At 44.9% G+C, this 14,315-nt stretch overlaps 3 protein-coding genes across 3 annotated transcripts; all 3 read left to right on the top strand.

Annotated features, from left to right (window-relative positions):
- Window positions 1-2,008: 2,008 nt before the first annotated feature.
- Window positions 2,009-6,383, top strand: LOC118320074 (zinc finger protein basonuclin-2). Its single transcript, XM_035650872.2, has 7 exons — window positions 2,009-2,221; window positions 2,338-2,440; window positions 3,201-3,370; window positions 3,451-3,516; window positions 3,608-4,024; window positions 4,201-4,768; window positions 5,540-6,383. The coding sequence occupies exons 1-7, from the start codon at window positions 2,195-2,197 to the stop codon at window positions 6,277-6,279; spliced, it is 2,091 nt and encodes a 696-aa protein (XP_035506765.2). The 5' UTR covers window positions 2,009-2,194; the 3' UTR covers window positions 6,280-6,383.
- A 571-nt stretch (window positions 6,384-6,954) lies between these two features.
- On the top strand, window positions 6,955-10,569 carry LOC118319934 (zinc finger protein 436-like). Its single transcript, XM_035650676.2, has 6 exons — window positions 6,955-7,265; window positions 7,929-8,037; window positions 8,189-8,304; window positions 8,404-8,651; window positions 8,754-8,878; window positions 9,115-10,569. The coding sequence occupies exons 1-6, from the start codon at window positions 7,046-7,048 to the stop codon at window positions 10,415-10,417; spliced, it is 2,121 nt and encodes a 706-aa protein (XP_035506569.1). The 5' UTR covers window positions 6,955-7,045; the 3' UTR covers window positions 10,418-10,569.
- A 538-nt stretch (window positions 10,570-11,107) lies between these two features.
- Window positions 11,108-14,273, top strand: LOC118320328. Its single transcript, XM_035650936.2, has 2 exons — window positions 11,108-12,003; window positions 12,651-14,273. Exons 1-2 carry the CDS (start codon window positions 11,840-11,842, stop codon window positions 13,552-13,554), a joined length of 1,068 nt encoding a protein of 355 aa, XP_035506829.1. The 5' UTR covers window positions 11,108-11,839; the 3' UTR covers window positions 13,555-14,273.
- Window positions 14,274-14,315: the final 42 nt, after the last annotated feature.

The raw sequence follows: 14,315 nt of genomic DNA, 5'->3' as shown, positions 1-14,315 counted from the left end.
CATCCAGAGGTTTGGTGACATTTTCACAGAGATGAGAATAAAGTGGGGGACCGAAGTTTGTCGCACGATGAAAATTGGGTACAAAGACAAAACTCAAAACTTTTGAACTTTGTGTTTTCTGCGACGCCCCTGAGAGAATCATCGTTTACGCTCGACGCCGTTTTACAGGTTTTTTAATTTGTATTTGTTTCCATTTTCACAATTTCTAAAGGAAGATTTCACGTGTGCAGATTTTATTTGGTTTCATATTGTTTGTTTGTTCGTCAGGTTTTCATTGATTTAAAAGTTCTTCTGCTGTTTTCACTCTAAATGAAATGTGTAGAAAGAAAGTGTGACTTGAAACTTGATGGAGACACGAAGACATTTGGGGGAATGATAAATCATTTAACCTTGGTGTTCTCTCTGTGCCAGGAGCCCAACTGTCCCCCTGATTCAATCTGACCCTCGGGGGGGAACCTTCCTCCCCTGAGGGGAGTCGTTTCCTGGGGGACACAGAGGTCGATGGACGGGTTGATCTTGATTTATTCATTTTCATAACTTTGTTCTGGTCGACACCAGGAACAGAAAGTCAGGAATCGATCAGAAATTAGATTCGTTATGTCATGTTTATTATTCTGTTTATGTCTGTGGTTATTTTTATTACTTACAAGATTATTTTACACAATGTACAAGTACATTTAATCAAGTATCATTTAAAATACTTCTACTTTATTTCACTTTTGTGCTTCTTTCTACTTCTCTCCACTACTTTTACTGCAGTACATTTATTTGATACTTTCAGTCAGTACAGATTCTGTTATTTATACGTATAATAATTATAAATTACATATAAAATCATCATCATCTCCATCACCACACTCCGTCAGACAAAAGAACGAAAGAAGAATGGAGGAGGGAACAAAGTGAACATCCGCCCAGTCAAGTTCCACCACGGTCCAATCACGAGGATTCAGTTCGAGGGAGGAGTCGAAGGAGGGAGAGAAAGAATCACTGTATATATAAATATACAGTTACAGTACATATATAAATGTAAGAGGGAGAGAAAAGTAGTTTCTCCGTCCAGAGATGGAAGAAACAGGATTTTGCGAGGAACAGAAGACGGAGGGACGATCACAGGAAGACAGAGGATGAACGACGTGAAGAAATGAAAGAGAGAAAATATCTGTGAATGAAACTCAAATATCAGAGGAGAATTTTTGATTACATTTTTTTAATTTGACCTTTATTTTACCAGGTGAGACGAGTCGAGATTACGTGAGAAGAAGTGAAGGTTAGTTTTTTTTCCCCCATTGGTGGCGAATTAACGACAGACAGGTGAGTCTTTTTAAATATTAATAAACACATGCGTACGCACACATATATATATATATATTTGTGTATATATATTTATATATATATATTATATATATAAATGTAAAGAACAACTGGACAATATTCATATCACCAGTTGCTGTTGATACATTTTGCTACTTGTTGCTTATTGTAAATGTATCAATATTTTTAATTCTTCACCTGCGTCAACAGTCAGTCGATCATGAATATTTCATCTGTGATATTCAGCACTGGACTGACTGAACCTTCACAACAGATACGGAAAAAAACATCAAATCTGATTTACTCAAACAAATGATTTGAAGTTTGTTATAATCAGTGTGAAAAAAATATCGAAATATAAATTATGTATTTATACAAGTTAATACGTGAATCTTGAATATAAATATAAAAGTGTTCTACTGAAATCAAAAACACTTTAAAACATTTTTTTATGTATTAATATATAAATTCTGACAATTCGGAATAAATTAAATCCAAAACAGTCATATAAATCATAGTTATAGTTTGGTAATGAAGTAAAAAATTATAATAATAATGAGAACAAGAAGAATTTTGAATAAACATCTAACAATTCAAACTTATTCACAAAAGAGAAAAATATGAATCTCACACTTTTAACCTGAATCTCTCAGTTGTGACACATTTTCATTAATCACATCCAATAATAACTGATTACATAATTAGTAAAATCATGAGTATTTTGTCTTTCATTGATGAGGGAACACGGCGAAGAAAAGAGATCTCTGATTAAATATACAATGTCATCACAAAGATTCACGTAAGTTGAATGTAACTGTCCAGTCGTCCAATCACAGGGGTTTGTTTTATCTGACCAATCAGGCGGCTGCAGGACTGAAACATGAGGATGACTCCCGACACTGAGCAGGTACAGGATTGACTCTGTACATTTATGTCTATAATATAGTTATTTGTTACAATAACCATATTTTTATGAATAAACATGACGTGTAAATAATATTTATGTGCTCTTTTGTTCACCAGTCCATCAGATGTACAGTATCCAGCTGCAGCTGCATGCGCTTCAAACCTGCAAGAGCCAAACACAGGTCATGTGACCGCTGTGGACACGGCTGGGTGGTACACGGTAACACACACACACACACACACACACACACACACACACACACACACACACACACTGCAGATGTGTGCTGTCACCACGGTGACATGAAGTCAGGTGTCACTGTCATCACGTCAACGCGAGCATCTGGAGAGAACATCTGCACATGTGTACACACACACGCACACACACACACACACACACACATCTGTCACGTTAGGTGGCGTTTAATTTTTCCATAAAACACATCTGTTGCTCCATCACACACGTGTCAAACTTGACTGTGACCGTTACCCTGGGTCATCTCTGCACTTTAAAGTTGCACTATGAAAAAGTATTTTTCATTTTAATATTTAACTTTATCATTGAAGTTTTCACAAATCTACTGTACGTATCAAACTCAGAGAAACCTTCTGATTATGGTCAGAACTTTGTCATATTGTTAGTTTTAAGGTCGTTTGTCTGTTTATGAAATATTTGTCACTTAAAAAATAAATAATTGATACATTTTTTTTACCAAGAATAAAATGAGTGGGTATTTTATAACTATAGCAACTAACATCTTCTTCTCCATTTCCCTCTTGGAAATATCCGAGCACATATAAGCAAATCTAATTACAAGATGTTTTAGGATATTTTATAGCAGGAGAATATGCGCCTCGTGAAATAAAGCATTTATATATTTTTTATCGAATGCACACAAATGAAACTGTTCTCTACATTTTCTCATTTCACTTTCAAAGACGTGGACGATATCAATCATTGTGGTTCTTTTCCTCTTCAGCCCTGGAGAAGCTCCAGGCCCCGCCCTCCCCCAGCTGCGGCCCAGTGGAGGTGGCCCTCCCCGGGCTGGTGTTGGACCTGAGCTCCCTGGTGCTGTACGGAGCTCAGGCCGTCCCAGTCCGTCTGAAGATCCTGTTGGACCGTCTCTACAGCGTCCTGACCCCAGAGCAGGTGCGGCCAGTCATCTGACGTTGTGGACCGACACACTACATTCAATGTGTCACAGACGACTTCCTGTCTTTTGTTTGCAGGTTGGCCACATTCTGCACACACTGGGCTGGAGTCTGGGAGATTATGTCCGAGGCTACATGCTGCAGGTAAACAGTCGTTATATATTGGTTAGGTCTGATGTTCATAAACGTCTCGCCCAATCTTCAAATGGGGGTTGATATCTTCCCTCGTCTCCAGTTCCCCGGTGGGACGGTGTTGGACCGCTGGGTGATGGTGACGCCGGAAGAAGAGCCGCTTGTCCTCCGACAGTTCCTTCGCTTCGGCGAGACCCGCCCAATCGTTGAGTTGATGACACGTCAGAGCCCGGCAGCTGTCAATCGCCCCTCCGATCCTGAGCTAAGGCCCGCCCCCAAGAGCTGCCAATCAAACATCTGCGCATTCCCGGAGCGTGACGGAGGAACAGCAGGGAACATATTCAGGAACTCAGGCAATGGTTCACATTTGTTGACCGGCGTCTGCAGTTCTGGGAAAAGCCGTGTTGCTGACTGCAACGACACTATCCACCATTTTGAAAACTTTGCAGGTGGACTGTCTTTGCTTCTGCCTTTCCATTTTCCAAGCTCCACCTTCCAGTGTTTGGCTCCTCCCACCAAGGTGATTGAATACATTTTTTATCCAAGAAAGCGTAAATAGATAGATAGATAGATAAATAGATACATGCATACATACATACATACATAGATTGGTAGATATGTAAGTAGGTAGATAGATAGGTAGGTAGGTAGGTCTAACTAGAATGACCATAACTCATATCTTCTTGTTTCTGTCAGGATCTAGTTCCTCCCTCGAAGCTAACACTACAGAAGCTCAGTGGGACCCAGCTGGGCAGGAGAACCCAGAAGGATGGAGATCAGTTGCAAGAGAAGGATCCAATTTCGCCGAAATCCAAAGGTGAACCGGCGTTAAAAATCAAAACGGACCCCGACAAGCCAAACCCGTCCCGGTCGCTGTGGCAACCGAACCATCGCATCCACAGCGATGAAGAGCTTGACCGTCGCTGGGTCATGGACCAACAGGAGAACACCTCTTCATCCTGTCCTTCGCTAAGCTCTTCATTTATCCCCATGTCTTCCTCACTCCGGTCATCAATGTCCTCCTCTTACCAGAAGTTGCAAGGCTCCTCTCCCTCCTCTTTCCATCCTCTCCCATCCTTCTCCTCCTCCTTTCTCTGTCCTCTTCCCGCCTCCTCCTTTTCTTCTTCCCTTCTTCCTCTGCCATCCTTGACTTCTTCCCTCCATTCTCTCCCATCTTCCCCCTGCTCTCTACCTTCTTCTCCCGCAGGAGGTCGTAAAGGGAGGGTCTGTTGTGGCGTTTGTGGGAAAAGCTTCTATGACAAAGGTAAGACTGGGACGGATTCATCTACAGATCCTCTATTGATGTTTTTTTGTGTTGGGGGTCACAGGGTTCATTTCAAGGGCCTCTGATGAGCTACTGATTTTGGAATCTTTGGGTTCTTCAAGGTCCTTTGCTGGTCCGATGACTTGGGGTTCCTCTGTGTTCAAACAAAAGGCTTCCTCTGCCCTTACGGATTGGGCTTTCCCTGGGTTCAGGTCAAGGTCTACTAATGTTGTGTGTTGTGGTAGCGCAGGGGGTTCAATTTGAGATCAACTGTTGAAAGTGTTTCTTAAAATTCCAGGCCTGCTCCGTATCCTTTGCCTGAGGGTTCTATGGAAATGAATTTGATGTCCTCTAATGCTCTTTTGACCTGTGGTTCTTAAATCTTCAGTTTGTGGTCCCCCACTGGTTTTTGGGTTTCTTGGAGGCAATTCGAGATCCTCTAATTTATCCTCACTTAACTACCCATGTTTTTGAAAACACCTTGACAGGTTAACTCCTTTCAATACAGCAGCAAAGCATCACTACCTTTTATGAACCCCACAGAGGGATTGAGGTTGGCAGAGTTGTTGAGCTCCTGTCAATCTTAAATTTTGGGGTTCCCTTGAAATGTGTTGTCCCAGTTTCTCTGAATTAGTAAAATTCTGTCCCAGATTGTAAACCGAAACAAATGTTACGCTTCTCAGTAATATCCAGCCCCCAAATGACTTGTGTATGATGTTGGGTCAGTTGGCTTCAACTTCAGGAAAACACAATTTTTCCTTCTGTGTGCAGGAACTCTGAAGATCCACTACAACGCTGTCCACCTGAAGATCAAACATCGCTGCACGGTGGCCGGCTGCACGATGGTCTTCAGCTCGCTGCGAAGCCGCAACCGGCACAGCACCAACCCAAACCCTCGGCTTCACACTGGTTCCAGCAGAGACACACAGTCAGACACGCATACAAGGAAAACAGGCATCAGCAACACACGGAGGAATGATGACGCCCAGACACCGGTGCATGTGCACAACCTTAGAAATGGGTTGAATTGTCATACAAACACCCACCACGGCAACCGACACAATACCCCCCCTCACGCTGACTCCCCTCCTCCTGCTCCTCACCGTCTGACCCATGACGGCAACCAGAACTTAACCCAGAGTGACTCCAATTACAGACCCAACCCCCAGGTTCTGCCTCATCCTCCACTTCCCCTCCGAGCCCACGGTGCCTCCTCAGTGAGCTCACCGACCCCCGTCCCCCAGGTCCTTCCTGTGGCCGAGAAAACCGAACCTTGTGGACACCCGCTCAGCCTCAACACCGCCCACACTGCACCTGACCACGCCCACGTCACCATGGCAAACTGCAACGGGCAATATGGTTGCATCGCATTAGAGCTAACCAATCAGCAGCGGCAGTGGGCTTCCGGTGACTCCATTCCAAAGAAGAAGCCCAGAAAGTCGAGCATGCCGGTAAAAATAGAAAGAGTGAAGTCGGAGGGGAGGAGGAACAAGGAAGAGGAGGTGTACTGAAGGTCGGGCATTGTGCTAGTTGCCCTCAGGACAAACTTTACATGTTTGTATTCTGTAAAGCAAAAAAAATTGTGATCCAGACATTGTGTCTCGATAAAAAAAGGCTCCCCCCTGTGGCTGTGGTCTGTTATTGCAATAACAATGGCAATAAAAAGCTAATACTAGTTTTTTACTGCAGTGGGATTTGTGTATTTTTACATTGTGATTTTGTTACTTTTAAAAACATAGACACCTTGATGTAAAAACACTCCATTAGAAAATGTGATGTGGCATTATTATTAAGTTTGAATGACAGGAGAATAACTTTTTCATCCATTACAAAGAGTTACACTTTTTTTCAAAGGCTAATTTCTTCTTCTTTTGTCCCAAACATTTATTTATTGTTTTTTTTACAATATCAAACATCAAGCATCTTCAAACCAAAAAACGTAACACGAAACCCCGTGCCCACCCCTACACAATAAAGGGGATAATAATACAAAAAAAAAAAAATAATAATAAAAAGAAAAAATGAAATTACCATATAAAATTGTAAATTATGACAAACTCATTTTTTGAGAGGAAGTGTCTCATGTGTAATCACTTATTAATTCAATAACTTGATATGATGGTTTTTGTTTTGTTTTTTCAATATGAAAGAAGCGAGGACGTTTCTACACGGATGACATTCACGCACGTACCCAAACCCGGAACAGCTGTGAACGGCAGCAGCTGATCATCAGTGGATGTTGAATGATTTTATATAAAAACCCGTCGTTGTTCTGTGATGAAGAGAAACGCGGATGAGAGCGAATCGTCCCGAGCTCGAGTCCTCAGAGAGTTCGTCACCGACAGACTCGCCGCCGCGTCGCGGGAGATCCTGGCGGCGGTGGAGCGAACCGTGGCCGGCTACGAGGAGGAGGCGTCGGGCTTCCGGCGGGAGATCGACCGGCAGCGGCGGCAGCTGGAGCTTCTGCTGCAGCCGCGGGTCGATCTCAACACAGCCGGTTGGTTTCTGAGTCGTTGATGTATTCATCATCATAAAATGTATTAACCCAGGAACACTGAACTTCCGGTTTGTACAAATAGCCGCACGCCGAACTTCATTGAAATATCTTGTGATTTAATATTCACTTGACTGTGAAATCATTTGCATCCGTCAAACTGAAAACAAAAAGCGTTTCAGTACTTAAGACGAATTTTTCTTTAATTCGGATTCGGTGTTATCGACCAACGAGTTCATAATTTAGCTTTTTAAAATGATAACTCACTCACTGCTGCAGAGACTTGCTCCTCAATTCAGTGGTTCAAGGTTTTTATTTCTCTCAACTCATCAATGACTTTAAATGTTTCTGCATCAATTTTCCATATGCAGTTGAATTTACAGTTCTACTATAGGGATTTAAAATTATGGTGAAAAATGTATTAATCAAAAAAAATTATGATGGAAATTAGAAATATAAATTTTGTTAATGGAGATGTGAAAATAATTTCCCAGTCGAGTTAAAACAGAACACGATGGACACACTCATACTCCACTTTTATTGGGAATTGTTATAGTAATAATAATAATATCAACATATAGATTTGTTTCCATTTTTTTGGTGAGTTGGCTTCCGTTTTTCAAAATAAAAGCCTCCTAGTCAAAGTGATCTGTGTGTGCTGTTCAGGTGTGAAGCTCGGCAGGAGGCTCCGCCACGTTGATGAAGAGGAGGGTGACGAAGAGGACGAAGAGTCCTCGGAGAACCCGGAAGATCTGAACAATCGAACTTCGTCCAGGTTTTTACAGCGACAATTAATATTTATCTCCATGAGACTGAGACAGGAGATAAAGAAGATGAGAGTTTGTTTACTATTGTTTTTGATCATTTAAATTCTTAAATATGCCTGTTTTCGTCTTCTTCGTCTTTCCTGGTGTTTCTCCATCCAGATGTCAGCTGGAGCGGAGGAGGTCCGGCAGACCTCAGACCAGAGAAACCCAGAACCACGTGGACCTCAGGATCCGCATCCTGGACGACCCACGGACCGAAGTTCTGTCGCAAAGCGGTAACTTTCAGGAGAAAATTAAAATATGCAATGAAAGGAAGAGAAACGAGAAAATCAGTTTAGTAAACAAACGTTCTGCGCTCTTCTCTCCTCCGTCAGTCCTGAAGAAATGTCCGATGCTGAGGCTGAAGTGTCCGCGGGGTCTGCGGGAGTCGGACTTCCTGGACCTGCTGAGCTCCACCTTCCCTCAGTTGTCGACAGGCCACGAGCCTCTCGACGTCTTCGCGTCCGACAGGGGCCAGAGGCTACGGCGTCTGCATCTGAAGGCGCTGACGCCCGAGGAGCTCGACAGGGGCGCCGGCGGCCGCGCGGGACGAGGGACGTCGACCGTCTTCATCCGACCCAGGGTAGAGTTGTCGGACTGTCAGACGAAGCAACGCGTGGAAGGTTTTTTTTATTTTTCGATAGTTGTCGACACGCAGTGAAATCAAACCCTTTATGTTTTCCAGGCTCAGAAGGAACCTGAGGCGAACGAAGAAGAGATTCATCCTCTTCAGACCAAAGACAACGACACCGGAGACTCTTCATCAGCTGCCGCCGTGTTGACATGTGAACACGTCACGCCACAGACCAGGTAACGTGTTTTCAATTTCTCTTTATGTTCTCTAGATCATTAAAACAGAACATTCCTGAAAAGTTCCAGCTTTTGGTTTTACACCAAACCTGCTTTTTCTGCTTTGTTTATTCTGTAAAATCAAAGTTTTCATGTCAGCAAACATAAACGATTATCAGTCAACCGATGAATCCATCAGACCCTGAACGCATCACTCGTGAACCTTCTTCGTCTATATCCCCTCTGGTCTCACACAGCGTCTGTGATCAGGACCTGGTCGTCGCGTCTGGCGGCTCGACGTCACAACGAGACCTGCGAACAGAGGAGGCTGATGATGACGAAGGTCGCTGCGGAACGCCTCCAGCTGACGACACTGTGGCTCGCCCTGACGAAGACGACGATGAACAGGAAGACGAGAGAGAAGAGGCGAACGACAGCGATGGCGACTGGAATCCAGGCGAGAGTGACGAGGAACTGAGGGACAGCGGCGGCGAACTGCAGACGACAGGGAAACAAAAGTCTGGACGTTCTGGTGACGCTGCTCTCGTATGTAAAGTCTGCGGCGCTCTGCTTCAATCAGAAGTGTCCCTTGTGAAACACGCCCGGAGCCACGCGGACGATCCAGGAAGTGTTTGCGGCGTGTGCGGCGCGCGTCCCGGGTCCGCGGAGGCGCTGGAGCAACATCTGCAAAGCCGCCACAAAACCCACGACTGCCACATTTGCGGGGAGTCGTTCCTCGGCGCACTCGACCTCGACGAGCACGTGGCGGCCCACTCGGGGGAGACGCCGCACAGGTGCGACATGTGCAACGCCGCTTTTGCGTTAAAGGCGTCGCTGGAGGATCATCGGAGGCGCCACGAGGAGGCGAAGCCTCACAAATGCTACATCTGCCACATGGTGTTCGAGCTGAAGGAGCAGCTCAAGTCTCACCGCAGGACGCACACCGACAAGAAGACGCAGTTCTGCGGCGTTTGCGGCAAATCGCTCTCTGACTACCGGTCACTGTCCCGCCACATGATGACGCACTCGGCGGAGCGGCCGCACAGCTGTCAGGTTTGCGGGCGGAGTTTCAAACTGCCCGGGACGCTGAGGCAACACAAGAAGATCCACACGGACAGGGAGCGGTCGTACCTCTGCGACGTCTGCTGCAAAATGTTCCTGACGAGCAAACAGCTGCACATCCACATGATGACGCACACCGACGAGAAGCCGTACCGCTGCGGCGAGTGCGGCCGGGGCTTCGTCACCAAGGGGCCGCTGACCGTGCACATGCGCGTCCACACGGGGGAGGCGCCGTACCGCTGCCCCGACTGCGGCTGGGCCTTCAAGCGCAAGAACAACCTGGACGACCACGTGACGGTGCACTCGGGCGTCAAGGCGTTCGTCTGCGGGATCTGCGGGAAGGCGTGTGCTCGCAGGACGCACCTGACCGTCCACATGAGGACTCACAACGGCGAGAGGCCGTACAAGTGCAAACTGTGCGACAAGGCCTTCACCCAGAGCCACTGTCTGAAGACTCACATGAGGAGCCACCGGGGGGCAGCAGCGGCTGCGACGTAGAAAAGACTCGCGAAAACAAAAACTCATGTCGTAGATTCTGCGCTTGTTTTCTACTTCAATTCATGTTTCGTTAAGTTATATAACAGCACCTGTGCAACGAAATCTGTCTCGTGAGTCACGAGAAACAATCTAATAAAATCGTGACTCTCGTTGTTGATGCTGTCGCATGTGAAATGAAAACCTTGAGTCTGCGGACGCGTTAGCGACAACCAATCACCACCAACTAACTAAAGAAGAGACAAAACAACACATATTCATTCATTTGAAAATCAGATTTGAATGGCTCATTTTTCTCTATTTGTATACTCCTATTTTATTATTTTGATTTCATAACTGGTGGAAACGCAGGCTGGGTTCACGAGACGGCACCGATGTCAAATAACCCCGAACAGAAACAGATTTTTCACGTAGGACACTCATTATTACAGTTCAGTTGATCCAACATACATCAGTCTTTTATTATCTATTACATGCTTTGATTGACTCAGTGAGTTTGTCTTTATTGACCCGTCAAACATTTGAAACCACCATAAAAACCTTCTCAACAGATTAAAGTCTTTGTGTCCAGATGTCGATATGATAGGTTTCTTCATTCAAGCCCTCTTGCAATTTGTAACCCGGGGCTGTAAGGATCGATTTTCGGTCCTGTAGGATTAACAATATTGCCATAATTTGACTATGTGTTGTGGTATGTCTGTCACCTCCCAGATATCTAAAGGTAGATGTTGAAACCGTTCTCTGTTTTCCATGCTAGGTATTACCTACCACCAGCAGCTGGTTATCTTAGACTAGCTATCTTGACTCTGGAAACAAAAACTCAGCCCATCAACACCTCAAAGGCTGACGAATTATTACATAACATCTTTTGTGACGTCAATTTGTGGAAAAACCACATGCGACTCCGAAATGATTTGGTAAAACAACCCTCCCACGATGGACAACGAAGCAACCAGCCGCGCAGAGGACGACCTGCTTGCTGTTCGCACCACATGACCAGTGTACGTGTACGTCATGTGACACGTGTCTTCAAGTGAGATCCATTTCATTTCAAAAAAGGGTTTAAAGACAAATTAGTCTGGTTGAAATCTGAGATTCAACTGAAAAAGGGCAGTTCGGAGGCCAGAAATCCAAAGATGAAAGATGCTCAAATGTTCTGCAGAGTTGAAGGGAACAATACAGTTCGGTGCTGTCGTCCTTTTGTCAAAACGAGCAATGTCTGTGACAATAATGCAAAATGCAGCTTGGCTAGCAGCTAGGGGTGTGGATGCACTTTGAGCGAAGGCTGTCGTAGCAGCTGGAGATGATGAGATGTATGTTTTACCCTGCTGGAAGTGTCCTTGACTGACACTCGATCAGTGATGTCCGTCGAATGATAGTGCGAAAAGGAAATTTGCCTGCTGTGATTCATAACACTAATTCATCATGAATTTGTTTGACATGTTTGACATGCAAATCTCTGCCTGCTCCCGCCCGTCAATCGCTGGGACACTGTTAACACGCACAAAACACATTTATATCAGCGACGAGTGTCCCGGGAGTTTGGAAACACAGGAGGACGACAACCACCAACACACACTCCTGACAAGGTAAGTAGTTCTTCATCGATTACTTTGTGATTTCTGGTTATTTTCAGCCATTTGGGACGGCGGCTACAGGGAACCGGAATTAGATTACAAAAGGTTGAACGGTAAACCCAAAGCTTTGCCGTCCATGAGCTCTGGGTGGTGACCGACAGAAGGAGACAGGCGGTTGACATCTGGACTCCGCCTTAGAGAAAGGGTGTGGAGTCCAGACATCCGGAGGGAGCTCAGAGTAGAGCGGCAGCTTCTTCGCGTTGAAAGCACTCGGTTGAGGTGGTTCAGGCATCGCGTCAGGATCCTCTGGGACGCCTTCCATCTGAGGTCTTCAGGGCACATTCAACGTGGATGGGGACCCGAGGTAGACCCAGAAACTGCTGGAGGGATACTGCGTCCCGCCTGGCCTGGGAACGCCTCGCGATCCCCAAGGAGGGTGTGGAACGCGCCGGTGGGGACAGGGAAATCTGGAAACATCCAGATCAACCTGCTGCCACCGCGGCCCAACCTCAGATGAGCAGAAGAAAATGGATGGATGAATCATTAATCGGTCACATCTGATACAACTGGCAAGCGAACAGCCTAAGATTGACAGGAGGGATTGTGTGTCTGGTGTTGTTCGATGGCTTCACAGCACCTTTTTCTCTTCTCCTCCTCAGGCCTTCATCTACACTGCAAGCGGTCGATATGTCCTCCAACTCCTCTCCCCCCTCCAACCCTGCTCTTTCAGAGCTCTTTGATGGTAGCAACTCTACAGCTTGTTTGTCCATCATCATGGGGTTCCACGTCATCAAAATCTTCGGTCTCCTCCCTCTCTACATCCTTGTCCTCTACCTGTGTCATCAGCCATGGCGGCACCGGCGCTCCTTTCAACCGATGAGCCACGCTGATGTCTTCACCTACCACCTGGCGGTCATGGAGCTGTTGTGGCCTTTGGGGACAATCTTTTACTATTGTGGCTTACTCTCTAATATCCCTGAAATGAAGAGATGGTCCAACTTTGTATTTTCTATTGTTTTCTATGGAGAGGGTTTATTTCACCTCCTGACCTGTGTGGAGCGCTTCCTGGCTGTTGTTTGCCCAATCACCTACCTGGGGCTGAAAAACATGCGCGGGGTCAGGATCAGAAACATCAGCATTGGTTGTGTTTGGCTCGTATGCGTCCTGTTGAGCTCTTTAACAAATCTGTTCTCTTCGGAAGCGCTCGTCATATTGTACAGCTTCTTAACTTTCCTTTCAATCCCCATCTCTTTCTGCAGCCTTTCTGTTCTCTGTGTTCTGATTCGTCCAGGGCCAGGGGAAGGAGATCGGGACAAGCGAGTTGTCCAATCAAAGCAAAGGGCATTCTTCACCATCACGGCCATCATGTTAATGCTGTGGTTGTGGTTTGTAGGGATCGTTTTTTCCACAATTCTGGCAAACTCTCATCTGCTGAGCAACAGTGACAGCTGTGTGTTGTACATAAGTGGATTATGGTTTAATCTGCCCAGCAGTTTGATATTACCTCTGCTGTATCTGCAAAGGACAACAAAACTATCCCGGTGCCGTTTTAATCGTGAGTAAAAATAAGTGGTCCAGTTTGCACGAGGTTGATAAAAAAAAGAACTATCTGTTATTTTGTGACGATTGAGTTATGTTCAGTCTTATAGTCATGTGCAACTGTTTCATTTAATACAAGTAATTTGAATTATAGCTATAGTAGCGACAGCTAATCAATAATCGATGAGACATTTCATTTTGAAAAGGTGACCGTGTTTGCGTACCGTTCACATTTGAAGTCCTTTGCTCTCTCTGTGGGTGTAACATCATTATTTTCTGTCAGTTTATGTTTTTGCCCCCGTTTGTTTATTTGAATATCAGCAGCAGGATAACGCAAAAACTGCTACACAGATTTCTAAATGGCCGGAACATGGACCAAGGAAAATAAACAATACAGTTGGGGGCAGATCCGGACATTTAGGCATCAATGTCATTTATTAATGTTACATTCTCATACAATGGATTAATCACTTTGTTTAAAAATGATAAAAAAACCCGGATCTTTCAGAAGTTCCAATGGTCGGACAAGACGGCTTCAGTTTACCTGTTTTCAACCCACAGTCCAAAACAGAAAACAGAGAATCCTGACTGAACAGAATCAAATCCCTTTTGTCTTCAAAGTTATTATTCCACTTTAAAACTACTTACTGATTATTTTTATGCTTTTTCTTAATTCAGTTTTTTGAATCCAGTTGTTTATTTCTCTTTTTAAACTGTTTTGTCAAATAGATGTTTCAGATTCTGTGGTGTGATTTTGAATTAAATATTGTATTTACAAATGATGT

This window comes from Scophthalmus maximus, chromosome 12, assembly GCF_022379125.1.
Source record: "Scophthalmus maximus strain ysfricsl-2021 chromosome 12, ASM2237912v1, whole genome shotgun sequence".
Lineage (NCBI taxonomy): Eukaryota > Metazoa > Chordata > Actinopteri > Pleuronectiformes > Scophthalmidae > Scophthalmus > Scophthalmus maximus.
This window is presented reverse-complemented; position numbering and strand designations above follow the sequence as displayed.